At 43.8% G+C, this 17488-nt stretch overlaps 1 protein-coding gene across 3 annotated transcripts in view; it reads left to right on the forward strand.

Moving 5' to 3' along the window:
* The window catches only part of DAPK1 (death associated protein kinase 1), a 211746-nt gene extending 198435 nt beyond the window's left edge, over window positions 1-13311 (forward strand). For 2 of the 3 annotated variants that reach the window (XM_007448279.1, XM_007448281.1), the window contains 2 exons: window positions 1597-1785; window positions 11626-12876. In XM_007448279.1, the coding sequence (XP_007448341.1) occupies window positions 1597-1785; window positions 11626-12858 (1422 nt within the window). In that variant the 3' untranslated portion in view covers window positions 12859-12876. Of the gene's footprint in view, window positions 1-1596; window positions 1786-11625 lie in introns of all 3 variants that reach the window. The other variant, XM_007448280.1, reaches the window with a different exon arrangement.
* Window positions 13312-17488: the final 4177 nt, after the last annotated feature.

A 17488-nucleotide genomic window follows, 5' to 3' on the forward strand; every position in this document is an offset into this window, starting at 1 on the left:
TAATAAGTGATCTGGCACAACTGGCTATTTGCCTAGAAGGAAATTAGGTTAAACTCCTGCTTACTACATAGCGCAAAAATAGACTGTAGGCAGATTAAAGCTTTTAAATGTAAAAAATAAAGTAATATCTTGATGGAAATGCAAGATCATTTATTTTTAAAATAACTTAGAAGTGCTTTGAGAAACCTTTTAAGCCAAGTTAGAAAACCTCAGAAGTTTTCAAAGAAAATACACCAATATTTTGTCAAATACATTTGACAACATAGAAGATTTTTCTGGCAAATAAATTCCATAAACAAAGTTAAAAGGTGGGATAGAGTGGGGAAAAAATATTCTCAATGTACCTGGCATATAAAAGGTTGCTATCCATAATATTCAAAAAACTGTCTGAAATGGGTAAGAAATGGGCAAATAACCCAGTGGGAAACTCCTAAAACAAAATGCTCTGGGGACTATTCCTGCTTCTAAGCTCGAGTGTAACAAGGAGGGCATGGCTCTCGCTCCCCTGCCTGGCAGGTGCCGTCTTTAGTTATAACTCACCGTTTGCCTGATAGAAGTGCCGTGCTTACAATTCCAGGCTCCAGTTCTAGACATGCTTTTGGAATTTTCAGGAACCCTCTCCTCTCTCGTGAAGCTTGACCCTCGCTTTCTAAAAGGGGGTACACTACGGCAGAGTCAGTGGGCAGGGTAAAGCCTGGAGGGCCTTGGAGAACCTGGTCACGGAAACCAGTGGGTGGCGATCGGGAACAGTGGTCTGTGACTGGCTCAGTGCCTGCTCACCAGGTGGGATGAGGGCCTGTGCTCCCTGAAGAGTCTTGAGCTGGGGTGTGGCATGATGTCGGCTTCACATACCGCACACCCCCAACTTCTGCGGTCAGGCAGATGAAGCTCACCAAACAAACTGCCTTTATCCCTGGGAATATTGTTCGTTGAATAGGGAGTGGAATTTAGGGGGTGTAAAAGATGAGATTCGAGAAGGGACTGCCTGATTAATGATGCAGTGCAGTGTATGGCTCATGGCGTTTTTAATTAGGAAAGTGTGCTGATTACGAGTCTGTAACATAGACTGATTTATTTAACCAAGTTAAGAGATTAAAAACTCATTTCAAGCCAATTACCAAGAATTAATCAAATTTGAAATATTTCAACAGTAATCCCCATGAATACCTAATTTACTGGTAAAAAGCCATCTAATATTGATAATGATACGTACTCTCTTTTCCTGTCTCTTGGTTCATAAAGTGGCCATCACCTGGCTGAAACCCTCACTCCAAGGGAGGGAGGGAGGAAAACATTAGTAGTTAGTGAACATTAGTTAATTGAGTCCACAATTCCACAGCCATTTTTTGTGAATCCTTGCCATCTATTTAAGACGAGCAGTGGAAATGAAAGCCTCTATAAAATTTTATATTTGTTAAATAGATTCTGCTTATAGGCAACACTGAAAAAAGAAAACTGCCCCAGTACTTAACCAAAAATCACTGGCGCATTCAAAGAATTACATGCAACAGTGCAGATGTGAGCGGCATCGTTTTTTCCCGGCTCCTCCTGAGTCCCCACAGCTGTGCGTTGACCTGCCTGTTCTGCATGTTCTAGGTCTGCCCTCCAATGACTCACCTGTGTGAGAAAATCATCTCCACGCTGCCCTCCTGGAGGAAGCTCAACGGGCCCAACCAGCTGATGTCATTGCAGCAGTTTGTGTACGACGTGCAGGACCAGCTGAACCCCCTGGCCAGCGAGGCGGACCTCCGGCGCATCGCCCAGCAGCTCCACAGTGCTGGCGAGGTGAGGGCCCCAGCCCTGGCAAGGGTCTGGGAGGGGGCCCTGGGATGCATTTCCAGTGTCTGAAGGTGGGATGAGCTGCGGAGGCCGAGTGGCAACTGCCCACTACCCATGATGTTTCCAGACGTGCGGCTATCACAGGAAGCCTCGAGTGATTCCCTGAACTGCGGTTCTTTGCTCTCCTGTTCACCTTAAGAGCTGTTGTTTTGTCTTGCTTTGGTTGGTTTGTTTTCCGGCTTCTCTTAGTTTGGGAGCACAGTTCCTGCTACACTGGGTGACTGGGCCTCTCCTCTCTCTCCCTGGGGCAGCTGATGCTTAGCTGTGATTCCTGCAGCCTTCAGGATGGCTGCTCTCCATGGAGTATATCAGCTCCAAACAGACCTCTTGGGCTCACAGACAATCAAGAAATAGTAGTGACGTATCTTCAGGGAGAGAACATGTGGAGACACTAAGACACGGCAAGCAGTGATCCCCAGAAATGACCAAGAGATAGGAATCTCTCTTCCTGGTTCAGCTCTGGGGTGCAGTTTGGGAACCCTGTTCTAATTGCTTCATATGCTGCCTGTTCCTCTCAAGGGGACATAGCCTTCACATTCTTCCATCATGTGAAATCAGGAGAGAGTGTAGGCTAGTATGGACTAAGAACAGTTCTGAATATGAAAAACCAGAAGCAGTTCCAGGAATTTTACAAACCAGAAGCTTCCCTGCCCTGTCTCGGGTGCAATGTGGGGCCCTTGGCCGTGGATTACACAGGTTTGAAATTCTACTTGAATCAAGAAGCCAGCGACCCTAAAAACTAGAGCCTCAAACAGTGATTGTGTCAGTCTTTGAATTCCAGTGAAACTACAGGCTAATCTACTGGCCCCTCCAGCAGTACTTTATTATTTTTTTTTGGTAACATCTTTATTGGAGTATAACTGCTTTACAATGCTGTGTTATTTTCTGCTTTATAACAGAGTGAATCAGCTATATGTATACATATATCCCCATATCCCCTCCCTCTTGCGTCTCCCTCCCACCCTCCCTATCCCACCCCTCTAGGTGGTCACAAAGCACCGAGCTGATCTCCCTGTGATATGCGGCTGCTTCCCACTAGCTATCTATTTTACATTTGGTAGTGTATATATATGTCCATGCCACTCTCTCACTTTGTCCCAGCTTACCCTTCCCACTCCCCATGTCCTCAAGTCCATTCTCTACGTCTGCGTCTTTATTCCTGTCCTGCCCCTAGGTTCTTCAGAACCATTTTCTTTTTTTTTTTTTAGATTCCATATATGGGTGTTAGCATACGGTATTTGTTTTCCTCTTTCTGACTTACTTCACTCTGTATGACAGACTCTAGGTCCATCCACCTCACTACAAATAACTCAATTTCGTTTCTTTTTATGGCTGAGTAATATTCCATTGTATATATGTGCCACATCTTCTTTATCCATTCATTAGTCAGTGGACACTTAGGTTGCTTCCATGTCCTGGCTATTGTAAATAGAGCTGCAATGAACATTGTGATACATGACTCTTTTTGAATTATCATTTTCTCAGGGTATATGCCAGTAGTGGGATTCCTGGGTCGTGTGGTAGTTTATTTTTTGTTTTTTAAGGAACCTCCATACTGTTCTCCATCGTGGCTGTATCAATCTACATTCCCACCGATGGTGCAAGAGGGTTCCCTTTTCTCCACACCCTCTCCAGCATTTAATGTTTGTAGATTTTTTGATGATGGCCATTCTGACTGGTGTCAGGTGATACCTCACTGTAGTTTTGATTTTCATTTCTCGAATGATTAGTGATGTTGAGCATTCTTCCATGTGTTTGTTGGCTGTCTGTGTATCTTCTTTGGAGAAATGTCAATTTAGGTCTTCTGCCCATTTTTTGGATTGGGTTGTTAGTTTTTTTGATATTGAGCTGCATGAGCTGCTTGTACATTTTGGAGATTAATCCTTTGTCAGTTTATTCATTTGCAAATATTCTCTCCCATTCGGAGGGTTGTCTTTTCGTCTTGTTTATGTTTTCCTTCGCTGTGCAAGAGGTTTTAAGATTCATTAGGACCCATTTGTTTATTTTTGTTTTTATTGCCATTTCTCTAGGAGGTGTGTCAAAAAGGATCTTGCTGTGATTTATGTCATAGAGTGTTCTGCCTATGTTTTCCTCTAAGCATTTGATAGTGTCTGGCCTTACATTTAGGTCTTTAATACATTTTGAGTTTATTTTTGTGTATGGTGTTAGGGAGTGATCTAATTTCATTCTTTTACATGTAGCTGTCCAGTTTTCCCAGCACCACTTATTGAAGAGACTGTCTTTTCTCCATTATATATTCTTGCCTACTTTATCAAAAATAAGGTGACCATATGTGCGTGGGTTTATCTCTGGGCTTTCTATCGTATTGCATTGATCTATATTTCTGTTTTTGTGTTAGTACCATACTGTCTTGATTACTGTAGCTTTGTAGTACAGTCTGAAGTCAGGGACCCTGATTCCTCCAGCTCCGTTTTTCTTTCTCAAGATTGCGTTCGCTATTCAGGGTCTTTGTGTTTCCAAAGAAATTGTGAAATTTTTTATTCTGGTTCTGTGAAAAATGCCATTGGTAGTTTGATAGGCATTACATTGAATCTGTAGATTGCTTTGGGTAGTATAGTCATTTTCACAATGTTGATTCGTCCAATCCAAGAACATGGTATATCTCTCCATCTGTTTGTATCACCTTTTTTCTTTCATCAGTGTCTTATGGTTTTCTGCATACAGGTCTTTTGTCTCCTTAGGTAGGTTTATTTCTAGGTATTTCATTCATTAGTATATAGGAATGCAAGAGATTTTTGTGCATTAATTTTGTATCCTGCTACTTTACCAAGTTCATTGATTAGCTCTAGTAGTTTTCTGGTAGCATCTTTAGGATTCTCTGTGTATAGTGTCATGTCATCCGCGAACAGTGACAGCTTTACTTCTTCTTTTCTGTCTTGGATTCCTTTTACTTCTTTTTCTTCTCTGATTGCTGTGGCTAAAACTTCCAAAATTATGTTGAATAATAGTGGTGAGAGTGGACAACCTTGTCTTGTTCCTGAGCTTAGAGGAAATGGTTTCAGTTTTTCACCATTGAGAACAATGTTGGCTGTGGGTTTGTCATATATGGCTTTTATTATGTTAAGCTAAGTTCCCTCTGTGCCTACTTTCTGAAGGGTTTTTATCATAAATGGGTGTTGAACTTTGTCAAAAGCTTTTTCTGCATCTACTGAGATGATTATATGGTTTTTCTCCTTCAGTTTGTTAACATACTTTATCACGTTGATTGATTTGAGTATATTGAGGAATCCTTGCCTTCCTGGGATGAACCCCTCTTGATCATGGTGTATGATCCTTTTAATGTGCTGTTGGATTCTCTTTGCCAGTATTTTGTTGAGGATTTTTGCATCTATGCTCATCAGTGATATTGGCCTGTAGTTTTCTTTATTTGTGACATCTTTGTCTGGTTTAGGTATCAGCGTTATGGGGGCCTCATAGAATCAGTTTGGGAGTGTTCCTCCCTCTGCTATATTTTGAAAGAGTTTGAGAAGGATAGGTGTTAGCTCTTCTCTAAATGTTTGATAGAATTTGCCTGTGAAGCCATCTGGTCCTGGGCTTTTGTTTGTTGGAAGATTTTTAATCAAAGTCTCAATTTCAGTGTTTGTGATTGGTCTGCTCACATTTTCTATTTCTTCCTGGTTCAGTCTCAGAAGGTTTTGCTTTTCTAAGAATTTGTCCATTTCTTCCAGGTTGTCCATTTTATTGGCATAGAGTTGCTTGTAGTAAATCTCTCATGATCCTTTGTATTTCTGCAGTGTCAGTTGTTACTTCTCCTTTTTCATTTCTAATTCTATAGATTTGAGTCTTCTCTTTTTTCTTGATGAGTCTGCCTAAAGGTTTATCAATTTTGTTTATCTTCTCAAAGAACCAGCTTTTAGTTTTATTGATCTTTGCTATCATTTCCTTCATTTCTTTTTCATTTATTTCTGATCTGATCTTTATGATTTCTTTCCTTCTTCTAACTTTGGGGTTTTTTGTTCTTCTTTCTCTAATTGCTTTAGGTGTAAGGTTAGCTTGTTAATTTAAGATGTTTCTTCTTTCTTGAGGTAGGATTGTATTGCTATAAACCTCCCTCTTAGAACTGCTTTTCCTGCATCCCATAGGCTTTGGGTCATCCTGTTTTCATTGTCATTTGTTCCTAGGTATTTTTTGATTTCCTCTTTGATTTCTTCAGTGATCTCTTCGTTATTTAGTAGTGTATTGTTTAGCCTCCATGTGTTTGTATTCTTTACAGGTTTTTTCCTGTAATTGATATCTACTCTCATATCATTGTGGTCGGAAAAGATACTTGATATGATTTCAGTTTTCTTAAATTTACCAAGGCTTGATTTGTGACCTAAGATATGATCTATCCTGGAGAATGTTCCATGAGCACTTGAGAAGAAAGTGTATTCTCTTGTTTTTGGCTGGAATGTCCTATAGATATCAATTAAGTCCATCTTGTTTAATGTATCATTTAAAGCTTGTGTTTCCTTATTTATTTTCATTTTGGACGATCTGTCCATTTGGTGAAAGTGGGGTGTTAAAGTCCCCTACTATGATAGTGTTACTGTCGATTTCCCCTTTATGGCTGTTAGCATTTGCCTTATGTATTGAGGTGCTCCTATGTTGGGTGCATAAATATTTACAGTTGTTATATCTTCTTCTTGGATTGATCCCTTGATCATTATGTAGTGTCCTTCTTTGTCTCTTGTAATAGTCTTTATATTAAAGTCTATTTTGTCAGATATAAGAATTGCTACTCCAGCTTTCTTTTGATTTCCATTTTCATGGAATAGCTTTTTCCATCCCCTCACTTTCAGTCTGTATGTGTCCCTAGGTCTGAAGTGGTTCTCTTGTAGACAGCATATATACGGGTCTTGTTTTTGTATCCATTCAGCCAGTCTATGTCTTTTGGTTGGAGCATTTAATCCATTTACATTTAAGGTAATTATTGATATGTATGTTCCTATTACCATTTTCTTTATTGTTTTGGGTTTGTTATTGTAGGTCTTTTCCTTCTCTTGTGTTTCCTGCCTAGAGAAGTTCCTTTAGCATTTGTTGTAAAGCTGGTTTGGTGGTGCTGAATTCTCTTAGCTTTTGCTTGTCTCTAAAGGTTTTAATTTCTCTGTCGAATCTTGATGAGATCCTTGCTGGGTAGAGTAATCTTGGTTGTAGGTTTTTCCGTTTCATCACTTTAAATATGTCCCGCCACTCCCTCTGGCTTGCAGAGTTTCTGCTGAAAGATCAGCTGTTAACCTTTTGGGGATTCCCTTGTATGTTATTTGTTGTTTTTCCCTTGCTGCTTTGAATATTTTTTCTTTGTATTTAATTTTTGATAGTTTTATTAATATGTGTCTTGGCGTGTTTCTCCTTGGATTTATCCTGTATGGGACTCTGTGCTTCCTGGACTTGCTGGCTATTTCCTTTTTCATATTAGGGAAGTTTTCAACTATAATCTCTTCAAATATTTTCTCAATCCCTTTCTTTTTCTCTTCTTTTTCTGGGACCCCTATAATTCGAATGTTGGTGCGTTTAATGTTGTCCCAGAGGTCTCTGAGCCTGTCCTCAATTCTTTTCATTTTTTTTTTCTTTATTCTGCTCTGCGGTAGTTATCTCCAGTATTTTATCTTCCAGGTCACTTGTCTATTCTTCTGCCTCAGTTATTCTGCTATTGATCCCTTCTAGAGAACTTTTAATTTCATTTATTGTGTTGTTCATCATCGTTTGTTTGCTCTTTAGTTCTTCTAAGTTCTTGTTAAACGTTTCTTGTATTTTCTGCATTCTATTTCCAAGATTTTGGATTATCTTTACTATCATTACTCTGAATTCTTTTTCAGGTAGACTGCCTATTTCCTCTTCATTTGTTTGATCTGGTGGGTTTTTACCTTGCTCCTTCACCTACTGTGTGTTTCTCTGTCTTCTCATTTTTCTTAACTTACTGTGTTTGGGGTCTCCTTTTCGCAGGCTGCAGGTTCATAGTTCCTATTGTCTTTGGTGTCTGCCCCCAGTGGCTAAGGTTGGTTCAGTGGGTTGTATAGGCTTCCTGGTGGAGGGGACTAGTCCCTGTGTTCTGGTAGATGAGGCTGGATCTTGTCTTTCTGGTGGGCAGGACCGCATCCAGTGGTGTGTTTTGGAGTAACTGTGACCTTATTATTATTTTAGGCAGTCTCTCTGCTGATGGATGGGTTTGTGTTCCTATCTTGCTAGTTGTTTGGCATAGGGTGCCCAGCACTGGAGCTTGCTGGTCATTGAGTGGAGCTGGGTCTTAGCATTGAGATGTAGATCTCTGGGAGAGCTTTCGCCATTTGATATTATGTGGAGCTGGGAGGTCTCTGTTGGACCAATGTCCTGACCTCAGCTCTCCCACCTCAGAGGCACAGGCCTGACACCCAGCCCGGAGCACCAAGTTAGCCATACGGCTCAGAAGAAAAGGCACAAAAAAAGAAAGGAAGGAAGGAAGGGAGAGAGGGAGGGAGCGAGGGAGGCAGGAAGGAAAATAAAGTTATTAAAATTAAAAAATTTATTAAAAATTTAAAAAAAGTTTAAGTAATATTACAAAAAAGAAAGAAAGAAGACAGCAACCAAAAACTCAAATCCACCAATGATAACAAGCCCTAAAAACTATACTAAAAAAGAAAAAAATAGACGGAACCCTAGGACAAATGGTAAAAGCAAAGCTATACAGACAAAATCACACAAAGAAGCATATGCATACACACTCACAAAAAGAGAAAAAGGAAAAAAACATATATATCTATATATAAAAAGAAAAGGAAGAGAGCAACCAAATCAATAAATAAGTCTACCAATGATAATAAACTCTAAATACTAAACTACAATAAACATAAAACCAAAAACAAATTAGATGCAGAAACCAAACCCCAAGTCTACAGTTGCTCCCAAAGTCCACCACCTCAATTTTGGGATGGTTTGTTTTCTATTCATGTATTCCAGAGATGCAGGGTACATCAAGTTGACTGTGGAGCTTTAATTCGCTGCTCCTAAGGTTGCTGGGAGAGATTTCCCTTTCTCTTCTTTGTTCGCACAGCTCCTGGGGTTCAGCTTTGGATTTGGCCCTGCCTCTGCGTGTAGGTCGCCTGAGGGTGTCTGTTCTTTGCTCAGACTGGCCAGGGTTAAAATAGCAGCTGACTAGGGGTCTCTGTCTCACTCAGGCCGGGGGGAGTGAGGGGTACAGAATGCGGGGCGAGCCTGCGGCAGCAGAGGCCAGCATGACGTTGCACCAGCCTGCGGCGTGCCATGTGTTCTCCCGGGGAAATTGTCCCTGGATCACGGAACCCTGGCAGTGGTGGGCTGCACAGGCTCCCAGGAGGGGAGGTGTGGATAGTGTCCTATGCTTGCACACAGGTTTCTTGCTGGCTGCAGCAGCAGCCTTAGCATCTCATGCCCATCTCTGGTGTCCGCGTAGATAGCCGCGGCTTGCTCCCATCTCTGGAGCTCGTTTAGGCGGTGCTTTGAATCCCCTCTCCTCGTGCACCCCAAAACAATGGTGTCTTGACTCTTAGCCAGGTCCAGACTTTTTCCCGGACTCCCTCCCGGCTAGCTGTGGCGCACTAGCCCCCTTCAGGCTGCGTTCACTCAGCCAACCCCAGTCCTCTCCCTGGGGTCTGACCTCCGAAGCCCGAGCCTCAGCTCCCAGCCCCTACCCGTCCCAGCGGATGAGCAGACAAGCCTCTTGGGCTGGTGAGTGCTGGTCGGCACCGATCCTCTGCACAGGAATCTCTCTGCTTTGCCCTCTGCACCCCTGTTGCTGCGCTTCTCCGTGACTCCAAAGCTTCCCCCCGCAGCGCCCACCCCCTGTCTCCTCTAGTGAAGGGGCTTCCTAGTGTGTGGAAACTTTTCCTGCTTCACAGCTCCGTCCCTGAGGTGCAGGTCCTGTCCCTATTCTTTTGTCTCTGTTTATTCTTTTTTCTTTTGCCCTACCCAGGTACGTGGGGAGTTTCTTGCCTTTTGGGAGGTCTGAGCTCTTCTGCCAGCGTTCAGTAGGTGTTCTGTAGGAGTTGTTCCACATGTAGATGTATTTCTGATGTATTTGTGGGGAGGAGGGTGATCTCCGTGTCTTACTCCTCCGCCATCTTGAAGGTCTCTCCAGCAGTACTTTAAATTATTGAATCCAAGGGTGGGGATAAGCAAGGGATCAAACCTTACCTTGTAATATAGTGCTAGATATAAAAATATATATTGTAACCATAATAATAAACTCATTCTTTTTAATACAGTATTCTCTTGCCTTGTGGCATTTGCCAGCAATTTTCTAGCTCATAGTGATTAATCCACATTATTTGACACCACATCCCTCCTTGCCCTTGAGACTTTAATAAGTAAATGAAGGCAGAATAAAAAAGAAGGGAAATCTAAATCAGGCGGCCCCCATTCTCATTGGCCTCCAGCCCCTCCTCCAGTACTATTCCTGCCCTCTAGTAAGTAATCTAAGGATCTTATTCAGATTTCATCAGTTGTCCTGTCTTTTTTCAGCTCAGGATCCCACACTGCACTCAGTCATCTGTCTCCTTAGTCTCCTCCAATACGGGACAGTTTATCAGTCTGTCTTTTGTGACCCTGAGGAGACAGTTGTGTCTAGGACTGAACTGCAGGCAGTATTCCACCAAATGCCTTATCAAAAATTAAGTAGATACTGCTCTACATTCCAGAAATGTACACTCTAAGTCTCAAATTTGAACAGAATCATATCTACAAGGCATCTCAAAGATTTAAACCAGACTGTGGGGAGAAAAGTACTTCTGGTGCAAACAGGTCCAGGGTCTCAGCCTCCACGTGAGAACGGAGCCCACCTCGGATCACCATTCTTTTTAGAACTAGCCCAGAGTAGGGAGGGAAGGGAGGAAGGGGTAAGTGTTCCGTAAAGGGGAAAGTTGCTTCTATTTTTTGCCACTTTTTTTTTCTTTCTGACTTATACTTTTTAAAGAAATGAATGTGACAGGAAAAGCTTAAGTCCCTTTTGGCCACCTCTTGCCACTTTCCTCTCTCCCCACTCCAGGGCCAACCACTGTCATGGTAGCGTATCTTTCTAGACCTTTTTTATATGTATGTGTGTTAAAAATTTACCTAACGGTCTAATATTGTAACATTCTGAATCTTTTCTGAAAAATTTCAAGCATTCAGAGAACTTAGAAGACTAGTACAATATCTCCTCATATCCTCGACACCTAATTTAACCAATTGTTTACATTTTGCTACATTTGCTTTATCTCTTTCTCTTCTATTTATTTATTTGCTTTGCAAACATCATGACCTTTCACCCCTAAAAAATTTAGCTTGTACCTCCTAAGGAGGACATTCTCCCACATAACCACAATATAATTAATTATCACTTCCTGGAAACATAACATTGATATAATACTATTATTGAATTTATAGTCCTCGTTCAAGTGTTTGCCACTTGTCCCAGTAATTTCATTTATAGCTAATTTTATTCATTTGTGTATTTATCTGGGGATTCAGAATCCAGTCAAAAATCACCCATTGCATTTGGCTACCCTCTCTCTCTCTCTCTCTCTCTCTCTCTCTCTCTCTCTATGCCTTTTATTACATTGACCTTTTATAAGAGTCAAAGGTAGTCTTTTCAGAATCTCCCTTCTGACATTGCCAAGCTGGTTTGGGGGCTCAGTATTGATTTTTGAGATCTGTCCATATGAATGTGCTGAGTCATTCCTTACAGTATCTGCACAGATTTCATCCCTGCTCAGGCCCTTTAGTGCTCTGAGCAGCTGAAGCATCTGGCCATTTAGGTTCCTATGAGTGACTTCCCGTTGTCCCCTCTGGCAGATCAACATCATGCAGAGTGAAACCGTCCAGGACGTGCTGCTCCTAGACCCCCGCTGGCTCTGCTCCAACGTTCTGGGGAAGCTGCTCTCCGTAGAGACCCCACGGGCCCTGCACCATTACCGGGGCCGCTACACCATGGAGGACGTCCAGCGCCTGGTGCCCGACAGCGATGTGGAGGAGCTGCTGCAGATTCTCGATGCCATGGATATCTGCGCCCGGGACCTGAGCAGCGGTACCATGGTGGACATCCCCGCCCTGATCAAGACTGACAACCTGCACCGATCCTGGACAGATGAGGAGGACGAGGTGCGGGTCTACGGCGGTGTGCGCGTCGTCCCCGTGGAGCACCTCACGCCCTTCCCGTGCGGCATCTTTCACAAGGTGCAGGTGAACCTGTGCAGGTGGATCCACCAGCAGAGCGCGGAGGGAGACGCGGACATCCGCCTGTGGGTGAACGGCTGCAAGATTGCCAACCGTGGGGCCGAGCTGCTGGTGCTTCTGGTCAACCACGGCCAGGGCATCGAGGTCCAGGTTCGCGGTCTGGAGACGGAAAAGATCAAGTGCTGCCTCCTGCTGGACTCGGTGTGCAGCACCATCGAGAATGTCATGGCCACCACGCTGCCCGGGCTGCTGACGGTGAAGCACTACCTGAGCCCCCAGCAGCTGAGAGAGCACCACGAGCCCGTCATGATCTACCAGCCGCGAGACTTCTTCCGGGCACAGACCCTCAAGGAGACCTCGCTGACTAACACCATGGGCGGGTACAAGGAGAGCTTCAGCAGCATCATGTGCTTCGGCTGTCACGACGTCTATTCGCAGGCCAGCCTGGGCATGGACATCCATGCGTCAGATCTGAACCTCCTGACCCGGAGGAAACTCAGTCGCCTGCTGGACCCACCCGATCCCATGGGGAAGGACTGGTGCCTTCTCGCCATGAACTTGGGTCTCCCCGACCTCGTGGCAAAGTACAACACCAATAACGGGTCTCCCAAGGAGTTCCTCCCGAGCCCGGTCCACGCCCTGCTCCGGGAATGGACCTCCTACCCCGAGAGCACGGTCGGCATCCTCATGTCCAAACTGAGGGAGCTGGGGCGCCGGGATGCGGCGGACTTCCTACTGAAGGCGTCCTCTGTGTTCAAAATCAACCTCGACGGCAACGGCCAGGAGGCCTACGCCTCAAGCTGCAACAGTGGCACATCTTATAATTCCATTAGCTCGGTCGTGTCCCGGTGAGGGCAGCCTTTGGCTTGGGCAGGGTCTCTTCCAACTGCAGAGGCAAGGGGGACACAGCCCATCTTTCCCACTGCAGATTCTGGCGCGTCCTTTCCTACGCCCACATCCTGAAGGACGCCACCCTCCCTTCCGCTTCACCTATTTCTCTGCTACTACCTCCCTCCTCTCACACATTGCGTTGTGTGTGAATGGTCTTTCTAGTTTAAGAGCAGTCCCTATCCTTTCCTTTTGGCCATTTGAAAAGCTAGCCTCCCTCCATCTCTCATCCTCTAGTACCTTGCTTCTTACTGATAATTTTACTGGAATTCCTAACTTTTCAATGAAATTTTTTTAAACTATTATATTGATTGTCCTTTTTAAAAAAAAAGTGCACATTTATCCAAAATGTGTATTTCTTATACTCTTTTCTTTGTTATACCATGTCCTCAGCTTATCTCTTTTATATTTGTAGGAAAAACTCCCATGTAAGGAATCCCACTGTATGATTTATAAACAGACAATATGTGAGTGCCTTTTGCAGAAGAGGGTGTGTTTGAAATCATCCAAGTCAGCCCGGAGCTGTCGCGAAAGAAACGCTCCCTCTCTGTCTCTTGCTGTATGCTGATCATCGCCAGAGGTGCTGCACCCGAGGTTTTTTTTTTTTTTTTTTTTTTTTTTTTTTTTTTTTTTTTTTTTTTTTTAGCAATTTTTGTGTTTCCTTTGACAAGGAAAGGGGAGAAAGAAACCTCCTCTAGAGCAATTTCATGGCCAGTGTTGTTGCTACGATAAGACACGTTTGTGTTTGCTTTTGTTTCAACGTCAGTGTGAACATCCACGTGGAACCTGCAGACTGTCACGCTTCATCATCCCCTGTCATCTCAGGTAGAAGGCTGACACTGTTGTAGGGAGCCAAGACCTGTGTGAGAATTCAGAAGACCCCCGACTCATGATTTGTGGCAGTTTGTTGTCATTTGTGCATAGCAGATGGTTCTCCACATTTAGATCCTGGTTTGATAACTTCCTGTACTTGAAGTCTCAAAAAGAAAATAAAGGAGGCAAGTTTTCTTGCAGTGATTTTAAATTGTGATAGAGTTTTAAATCGAAATAAGGGAACATGTCCTAATTCTTCTGTCCTGAGAAGCATGTAATTTTAATGTTATATCATATGTATATATATATATGCAGTATGTATATACATATACATTAATACAGGTATTTTTACTTAATCTATAAGATGTAGTAAAAAAGGTTTTCTTTTCTTTTTAGTTCTTTTTTTTTCTTTTCCTTTTTTTTTTTAATAAATAAACTGTTGCTTGTTGCATTAGTTTGTTGGTGTTTAATTCAAAAGGGATTCTTTTTCTTTGTTTTGTTTTCATTTGCCAGTACCCCACCTCGTGGGACAAACCAGTCCAGAAAGTGATTAAACCTAAACCCTCAGGGGTGGAAATCAACCCAGTTTATTAGGTACTTAATTATTACTAAAGTTGGGAATGGTGTGGGGAAGCAGAAAGAGCTCAGGTGATTTCACATGTATTTCTTTTTAATTTTTTTATTTTCATTTTTATTTATTTTTGGCTGCGTTGAGTCTTTGTTGCTTAGTGCAGGCTTTCTGTAGTTGCAGCAAGCGGGGGCTACTCTTCGTTGCAGTGCGCAGGCTTTTCATTGCGGTGGCTTCTCTTGTTGCGGAGCGCGGGCTCTGGGTTTGGGGCTTCAGGAGTTGTGGCACACGGGCTTCAATAGTTGTGGCACGCAAGCTCTAGAGGGCAGGCTCAGTAGTTGTAGCGCACGAGCTTAGTTGCTCCGAGGCATGTGGGGTCTTCCCAGACCAGGGCTCGAACCCGTGTCCCCTGCATTGGCAGGAGGATTCTTAACCTTTGCACCACCAAGGAAGCCCCTCACATGTATTTTTGCTTTAAAGAAAAGAGGCCCCTTCCATTTTCCTTGGGTGAACCCCCCCAAACCAAATTGGATCATTCAGGCTCAGCAATGGGGGAATAGAGGAAGCTTTCTCTTCCTATACAAAGGTGGAGGGAGCTCCTGCAGAACAAGAGAAAACTTGCTACAAAAGATACATACCTTCCCGCCCATCTTTACTTAGGGACCACACTGCTGCAGGCCATCAACTAGAAACCCTAGTTTTGACCTGCATGGTAGCTATAAGTGACAAAAGCTCTAATGACAAAACCCATTTTTAGTAAAATCTCAAGACTGGTTTAAAAAAAAATGGGCAAAGAAAAAAGATTGGAATGAAAAAGACTACAGTGATGTGGGTGATTTTCTCTATGGTTGTGGGAGTAGAATTCATTTCTGTTTTGCCTAAATGGTCCGTAATAAACATGACTTACTTTTATAAGGAGAAAAGAAATATTAATGGAGTAAAATTAAAAGCTACAGGGCTTCCCTGGTGGCGCAGTGGTTGACAGTCCGCCTGCCGATGCAGGGGACACGGGTTCGTGCCCCGGTCCGGGAAGGTACCGCATGCCGCGGAGCGGCTGGGCCTGTGAGCCATGGCCGCTGAGCCTGCGCGTCTGGAGCCTGTGCTCCGCAACAGGAGAGGCCACAGCAATGAGAGGCCCGCGTACCGTTAAAAAAAAAAAAAAAAAAAAAAAAAAGCTACACGTAAATATGCGTCAAAAGGATGACCCTGAAATTGAAATCGTGATTGCCTTAGAGGAGTAGAACCTCCTTTTCGTGAGTCAACTCCCTCCCGAACATCAACTTCATCTCTCCTGCTTCAAAAGTGCTTCATAACACAGGATCTGGCACCAGGATCTAGGACCCAGGAGGCAAGGGCTGCCTCTGGCAGCCTCAGGAAGTAAAATCCCTAAGAAGGATTCTGTCTGCTCCAGTCTGGGTCATGGAGCCATCCCAGTGGTTGGGAGAGAGAGAGTCACAAGATTGGCCTGGCCCTGGGGACTGTAGGGCAGTGTTGGGAAAGGAGCAGTTTCCCCCAAGAAGGGAGTTCTGTTAACAGGAGAAAGGGGCAGAGGGAGGATGCTGTGCAAATGAAGCAGAGGACTGCAGGAGTCTTTATACTTTTGTATAAGGTTATGGGGCCACCTAAGCTCCTGAAATGTTGAAGCCATACTTCGGAATCATTACTACACAAATTTGAAGAGTTTAAGTTCCACTGAGCTCACTGCCCTGCCCTGGGAACTGCTGTGGGGTCATTTCAGGCGGCATCTCAGAGTCTTCAGTGCCATGAACTCTGGTTAGGCTGAAACTGCCTGGCAAACCCCCAGCATGGGTAGCCGGCTCTGCCTCCTGCAGAAGGGGAGAAACCAGGCCATTCATAGCTCACTTCCTGCAGCCACAGTGGGAATCAAAAGGTCCAGGTTCTTAGGAGCCAGAAGCAGCCTTTCATGGACCCTTTTTCTTAGAGCTGCTGTAAAATGCACTCGGGCAACATGTTCCTCATCCCCTGGGAGCTGTGGCTACCCTGGGGTGCCTGAGGTTCCCCTACGGACAAGAGCATCCCATGGACCCAAAGCCTCCCTGGCATGGGCTGGAGGGCACTTCTGAGAGTTCTGATTGTTTCCAGAGTCTGAATCCCACACCTTCGGAAAGGAATCAGAACTCTAGGTGGTCTTTTTCTTACAATTAAAACTACAGGATTTCCTGAAACCATAAAACTACATTTGGCCCTATCAGTGTCCAGAGTCTACACCAGTCTTACTAAACCCTGATGGTGTGACCCCAGAAAAGCCACTCCAAAATGAAAGGCTGGGCCTGGCTACTCCTGCCTCAACAGCAGCTAGATGCCAGCCGGGCTGTAAAACCGAAGGGTAGATCTGAGCTGAAAAGCTTCATTAAGATTAAAAGGATAGTTGCAGTTTTGCAACGTGAAAAAAGTTCTGGGGGTGGATAGTGGTGATGGTTGCACACCAGTGTCAATGTATTTACTGCCACTGCACTATGCAGTTACAAGTGGTTAAAATGAAAAAAAAAATTGTTATATTTATTTTAGCACAGTTTTTTAAGAACAAGAGAAAAAAGACAAAGCTGGAACCTAAAACTATCCAGGTAACCGTAAAGCTTGCTGAGTAATATACAGTACTACCCATGTGTTGAGAGCAGCCCAGCAAAGCCTGTGCTCCCCACTATGGGGGAGGGAGGATTAAAAAATGAAGGATTGCTTTTAAGAAGATTTGATATTTTTTTATTTTAAAAAAACCTGTAAAATGGTTATCATGGGAGGAAGAAGTGAGAATTTTGTTTGGCTTCTTTTCTTTTTTTGTTTATTGTTCAGTGTTTTGGGGTTTTTTGTTTGTTTTTCAGTTTGAATTCATACCTTGGATGGCACCAATAGTCTTTTAAGGACTTTGGATTCTTTTTGTTTCTTTGGTTTTTTTGGCTATGTTGGGTCTTTGTTGCTGTGTGTGGGCTTTCTCTAGTTGCAGCAAGCAGGGACTACTCTTTGTTGCGTGTGTGGACTTATCATGGTGGCTTCTCTTGTTGCAGAGCACGGGCCCTAGGTGCACGGGATTCAGTAGTTGTGGCTCACGGGCTCAGTAGCTGTGGCTCACAGGCTCAGTAGTTGTGGCTCGTGGGCTCTAGAGTGCAGGCTCAGTAGTTGTGGCGCACAGGCTGAGTTGCTCCATGGCATATGGGACCTTCCTGGACCAGGGCTTGAACCCATGTCCCCTGCATT

This window comes from Lipotes vexillifer, unplaced genomic scaffold (assembly GCF_000442215.2).
Source record: "Lipotes vexillifer unplaced genomic scaffold, Lipotes_vexillifer_v1.1 scaffold252, whole genome shotgun sequence".
Classification (NCBI taxonomy): Eukaryota; Metazoa; Chordata; class Mammalia; order Artiodactyla; family Lipotidae; genus Lipotes; species Lipotes vexillifer.